This window comes from Sinocyclocheilus grahami, unplaced genomic scaffold, assembly GCF_001515645.1.
Source record: "Sinocyclocheilus grahami isolate Dianchi unplaced genomic scaffold, SAMN03320097.WGS_v1.1 scaffold387.1, whole genome shotgun sequence".
In the NCBI taxonomy this organism is placed as follows: domain Eukaryota; kingdom Metazoa; phylum Chordata; class Actinopteri; order Cypriniformes; family Cyprinidae; genus Sinocyclocheilus; species Sinocyclocheilus grahami.
In genome coordinates this window covers 347,544-353,658 of record NW_015505566.1, presented here as the reverse complement: position 1 = coordinate 353,658, position 6,115 = coordinate 347,544, and the positions used below count along the sequence as shown (strand labels likewise).

At 38.0% G+C, this 6,115-nt stretch overlaps 1 protein-coding gene across 2 annotated transcripts in view; it reads right to left on the bottom strand.

Moving 5' to 3' along the window:
• slc66a2 (solute carrier family 66 member 2) overlaps positions 1 to 6,115 on the bottom strand; it is a 53,053-nt gene that overhangs the window by 18,611 nt on the left and 28,327 nt on the right. For both annotated transcript variants that reach the window (XM_016231303.1, XM_016231304.1), the window contains one exon: positions 2,424 to 2,640. In XM_016231303.1, the coding sequence (XP_016086789.1) occupies positions 2,424 to 2,640 (217 nt within the window). The remainder of the gene's footprint in view (positions 1 to 2,423; positions 2,641 to 6,115) is intronic.

Here is a 6,115-nt window from a genome sequence, read left to right as displayed (position 1 = left end):
GATCTGACAGGATTGTTACTATGAGGTGGATCACATCTAACGTGTAGTAAAGACAAACCCCCCGTGTCTATCTAGTCATGATGAAGATGTATATACATTTCAATTTCAGCAGGCAACTATTTTTACAGCTACATTATTGTTCCAGCCACAATTAATCACAACAATGTATATACAATTACAAATGATTATATATAAATAGCCAGTTTGTTGTTTTATACACATGCATTATTTCATACACGACATAATCATGAGATGCAAGAAACATAGATATATGGCAAGAAATCTGTAGACGCGCCCATAACAACAAAAGACAATACTTTATTGAACCTTTTCTGATAAGAAGTGTGCGCTGCAAATGCAAGCATTTTTGACGATCGTTTCTGTCCAGTCTGCTCGTTTTATCGCGTTTAACCACAGCTGTGGTCGTTTTTTTTTTTCGATTCTGGCACCCAACATCACAACAAGATGATATTTTAAGCTCCTTATGTAGCCGAATCTGCACTGGTTTGAATGGGCCGCCTCCAGTTTCCCCTTTGTTTTGCTGCCTCCAGCTAGCGCTGTGACGTCGCTGACCCTAGTTAGCCACCTGTGGTTGGCCTGGCCGTGCGTCACTCAGAAAACAACAGGCCAATCAGACGAGAGGCTCATGAATATTAATTAGACAGGCCAAAATCGACCTGTTCTCAGCAGAGCTCCTGAAGAAGGAGCTGTAAAAATATATTGAGATGGTTTTTGGTACTTATACCGCAAATATAAATTCTTCACAGGACATCAAAACCTAAAATAAAAATCCAGAAAGGTGTACAATATGGGACCTTTAATGCACAGGTAGTTCCAAGTCAGTTTAATCACTGTTCTATATTAATGCGCCGCTGCTTTAATTGACACACAAACGCACACACACATCACTAAGACAGAGAGAGAGAGATCGGAGATCCCACTGCGCACACAGAAACATTCAGGAGTACGCTGACCAGCGACTTTTATTAATAAAATTGCTTAGATACTGGATCACTGCATTATATTCCTCAGCAACGAGGAGTAAATCTCTGTTTAAGTAACTAAACTCATAACTTCATTGTTTGTAGAGAGAGACGCACAAACGCAGGTAATTCACACACACAGCTGTCATCTTTCTCTCTCTCGATCAAACGATCGATAATTAATTCAAATAAATGCAATCTAACTACACTATTTCGTCTCTGTGTCTTTAAAATCCTTTAATGCATGGCAAACCGTTGATTATAGCTTACTTATACAATCTAACAGCCACTCTGAAACATTACCTGATTACTATTTTTGTCTGATTCATTGATTTTGAGTTCAGTTTCTGCCACTGTGTCCCGTTTTATTACTTAATTTGTGCTTTGTTTAATGTGTGGTCATACAATCACATGTACAGCAAAATAAAACATTAATAAATAAAAGAGTCCACTAAACCAGTTAACGTATATATATATAAGGTATCTATATTTGATTCCTGTAGCTTAGCAACAGTATTTCATAAACCAGATGAGCAGGAAGTCTGACTAGCAGACATCAAGGAGTGACTAAGCTGCCACATATCACTTCCCATGTTCCTCTGTTCAAGCGGAGCAGTGGAGGATTCTGGACTCACTCACCAGAGCAAGACTGAGTGGGAGTAAAAATGTCAAGGTGGTCATATGATAATTATTTTAAGTAAGTAACTTTTCTTCCCCCTGAGGTCCACTAATAAGGTTAATGAAGGTTTTTGTCACAATTTTTTCCCATTTCAACCCTCTCTGAGCCTTAGATTGAAAGTCACAATAAAACATAAGTTGCAACAGATTTTTCATATAATTGTGTTGTCCAACCAACAGCGTGAGTTTGGGGTGATCCAATAATTTTGTCCCAAAAATGGTGCGAGTTTGAGGCAACAATATCAGTTGTCCAACCAACAGCGTGAGTTTGGGGCAACCCTATCACTTTGTCCAACCAATAGCTTAAGTTTGGGGTGACCCAATCATTTTGTCCAAAACATGATGTGAGTTTGAGGAAACAATATCATTTGTCCAACCAACAGCATGAGTTTGGGGCAACCCTATCACTTTGTCCAACCAATGGCTTGAGTTTGGGGAAACACTATCAGTTTGTCTAACCAATGGTATGAGTTTTGGGGTGACCCAATCACTTTGTCCAACCAATGGCTTGAGTTTGGGGAAACACTATCAGTTTGTCTAACCAATGGTATGAGTTTTGGGGTGACCCAATCACTTTGTCCAACCAATGGCTTGAGTTTGGGGAAACACTATCAGTTTGTCTAACCAATGGTATGAGTTTTGGTGTGACCTCTTTAGCATAAAAGCGGTCTTCAGGAAGATAAACTTCTAAGTTAAAATATTAATACCACTGAAGAATGTTTGATGAATTCTTTGATGAAGCAAAAACATTTGCATACAAACCTCATGCCTTCAGTAGATTTGTTCCGGTAGTTGCAGTAGAGCTGTGGAGTTCCCAGCATGGCCTCTGTGAATACGGCCAGGAAACCCAGGCTCTCTACGAACAGAACTGAGTCCAGTAGCAGATACGTCACATAGGCGGCCATCACCGTGAATGCCAGCACACACTGCAGGTAATCCACAAAACGACTCCAAGACCAGAAGTAGTTCCAGTCAAAGTCTAGAATTCAGAAAGAAAGAGAGCACACATTAAAAATAATATGTGCATGAAGTACTACAACTCATACTGGTTGAAAGGTGTCAACTTGACAACCAGGGGGATTTTTGTATACCGATGATAGTAGAGGGTTCATGGAAATTTCCGAAAGACTTTTAGGAGAACATTTTGAGCTCTGAAAGGCAGTATTCTCAAAATATAATTTTTTTTTTATTTTAAAACTTTAGATATTTAGATATTACCAATGAATTTAATCATTTTAACCACCTGTCTTTATCAAGTTCTTCCTTTCAACAATGCATTTCCTAGAACATTGAAACACTGGTCACATATACAGTATGCATGAATTACGCTTAGGATTGTGTTAGTAGTGACGAAGGGTTGAATCAAGTTCAGACCACAGACCCTCTAAGACAACGGTTTGCAGCCATGTTCTGACAGGATCACAGTCAGCAGGGGAAAACAATGCTAAATTCAAACAAACAAATAAATGAAAATAGCCAAATAAACAAACAAACAATTCAATAATTACACCATTCAAAATTCGGGATTGGTAAGAATTTTTAATGGTCTCTTCTGCTCACCAAGACTGCATTTATATGATCAAAAATACAGTAAAACAGTAATATTGTAAAATATTATTACTATTTTAAATAACAGTTCAATACAGTAATATATTTTAAAAGCAATTTATTCCTGTGATGCAAATCTGAATTTTCAGCATCATTCCTCCAGTTTTTGGTGTCACATGATCCTTCAGAAATCAGTATAAAATGCTGATTTTCTGCTCAAGAAACATTTCTTATTTATTATAATTTTTAAAAGCAGTTGTGCTTCATATTTTTGTGGAAATTGAACAATTAACAAAACCACACGAGCTAAGAGACATGTACCTTGCACATGGTTTTTTCTGACCACAATGGGTTTTATGCAGTGAGTTATTGACAATTTGTCAAATTTTGAACAATCTGCAATTTAGGTACTGTGTTGGGCGACCACACATCTAGAGTAAAATCTGGGTCCTAAAGTACAACCAATTCTAAGACCGTAAGACCCCCTCAAAAAATGCTTTTTTATGATCAAGGCAATCAGCAGGGATGAGTCTGACTGGATTCTGACCTGAAATAATCCCCTTTCTCCAATTATTTAGGCCTCGTCGATGGAGGCTGAACTCAGAGAACTCATAAGCCTGTAAGTCAGCTCTCCGCCCATCCGTCGGTGGACGAGAAGAGCATATCTAATCAAATCACACTGGGAGCTTCAACGACGGTTACTCTCATAAAGCGGCACTGGAAATGTCGAAGCAACAAAGTACAAGCAGAGGCCAAAACCGAAGCATGAGGACCACAGTGACATCAAGAGTGGCATGAAAATGTCAGGGCATGTGGGGCAAAGCTGAAAGAGAAGTGAATGACACAAAAGAACAGAGTCCAAAGCACTGCTATGACAGGTCTAGATGGACTGAAGCAGGGGAAAACACACATATTCAGTGAATAAATGTAGAGCTTTTATTCAAACACGATGCCAGCAATTCATTGCTTGGTGTGCCTCTCTCTTTGGATGCCAGCTGTGCTCACAAAACCCGATGAAGAGGGAGCTTAGATACAAGTGTGTTAGGTTATGTGTTTGTTTGGGTAGAACGTTTTACATCCAAAACTCTGCCTCAGTATCTGCAATCTTTGTTTGCTCCATTACTCGCGGTGTTTGCTAAAGTCCTTATCGAACAAAGTTTGAACAAACCTCTAACCCTAGAGTTGCAATGTATGAAGCACAGCCCACACAGCGGACGCTGCCAAAACAAGCTGCTTCTTACTGATCAACACAACAAATTCACATGCCCAAATTCATTAAACTAGAAGCCGATGGGAAATCCGGATGGGGAAATGGGGAAAAGTCCATTGAGAAGACAGTATTTTGCCCCGCAGAATTTTGTCATGCAAATGCGACTGCACCATAAACTATAGAAGCCCGTTTCCACCACTGAATAAAAAATAAATGAGGTCATTGTGACTTTTTATCTCACAATTCAGACTTTTTTTCTCAGAATTGCGTGATACAAACTCGCAATTCTGACTTTTTTTCATCGTGGTATAAACTCGCAATTGTGAGTTAAAAAGTCATAATTGTGAGAAATAAACTCACAATTCTGAGAAATAAAGTCAGAACTGCGAGATATAAACTCACAATTCTGACTTTTTTTCTCGCAATTGCAAGTTTATATCTCGCAATTCTGACTTTTTTCTGCAGAATTGTGAGATATCAGTTCACAATTGCGAGTTATAAAGTCAGAATTGTGAGATATCAACTCGCAATTCTGAGAACATATCAGTGTTTTTTCCCCCCTCAAAATTGGACTTTAACTCGTAATTGCGAGTTTATATCTCACAATTCTGACTTTATAGCTTGCAATTATGAGTTTATATCACGCAATTCTGAGAAAAAAAGTCAGAATTCTGACTATATATATCGCAATTCTGACTTTATAATTCGCAATTGCGAGTTTATATCTCAAAATTCTGTGAAAAAAATCAGAATTCTGACTATATATCTCACAAAAGTCCGAATTCTGACTATATATCTCGCAATTCTGACTTTATAATTCGCAATTGCGAGTTTATATCTCAAAATTCTGTGAAAAAGTCAGAATTCTGACTATATATCTCACAAAAGTCCGAATTCTGACAATATATCTCGCAATTCTGACTTTATAATTCGCAATTGCGAGTTTATATCTCACAATTCTGTGAAAAAATGTCAGAATTCTGACTATATTCCATTACTCGCGGTGTTTGCTAAAGTCCTTATCGAACAAAGTTTGAACAAACCTCTAACCCTAGAGTTGCAATGTATGAAGCACAGCCCACACAGCGGACGCTGCCAAAACAAGCTGCTTCTTACTGATCAACACAACAAATTCACATGCCCAAATTCATTAAACTAGAAGCCGATGGGAAATCCGGATGGGGAAATGGGGAAAAGTCCATTGAGAAGACAGTATTTTGCCCCGCAGAATTTTGTCATGCAAATGCGACTGCACCATAAACTATAGAAGCCCGTTTCCACCACTGAATAAAAAATAAATGAGGTCATTGTGACTTTTTATCTCACAATTCAGACTTTTTTTCTCAGAATTGCGTGATACAAACTCGCAATTCTGACTTTTTTTCATCGTGGTATAAACTCGCAATTGTGAGTTAAAAAGTCATAATTGTGAGAAATAAACTCACAATTCTGAGAAATAAAGTCAGAACTGCGAGATATAAACTCACAATTCTGACTTTTTTTCTCAAGTTTATAAGTTTATATCTCGCAATTCTGACTTTTTTCTGCAGAATTGTGAGATATCAGTTCACAATTGCGAGTTATAATTGTGAGATTGTGAGATATCAACTCGCAATTCTGAGAACATATCAGTGTTTTTTCCCCCCTCAAAATTGGACTTTAACTCGTAATTGCGAGTTTATATCTCACAATTCTG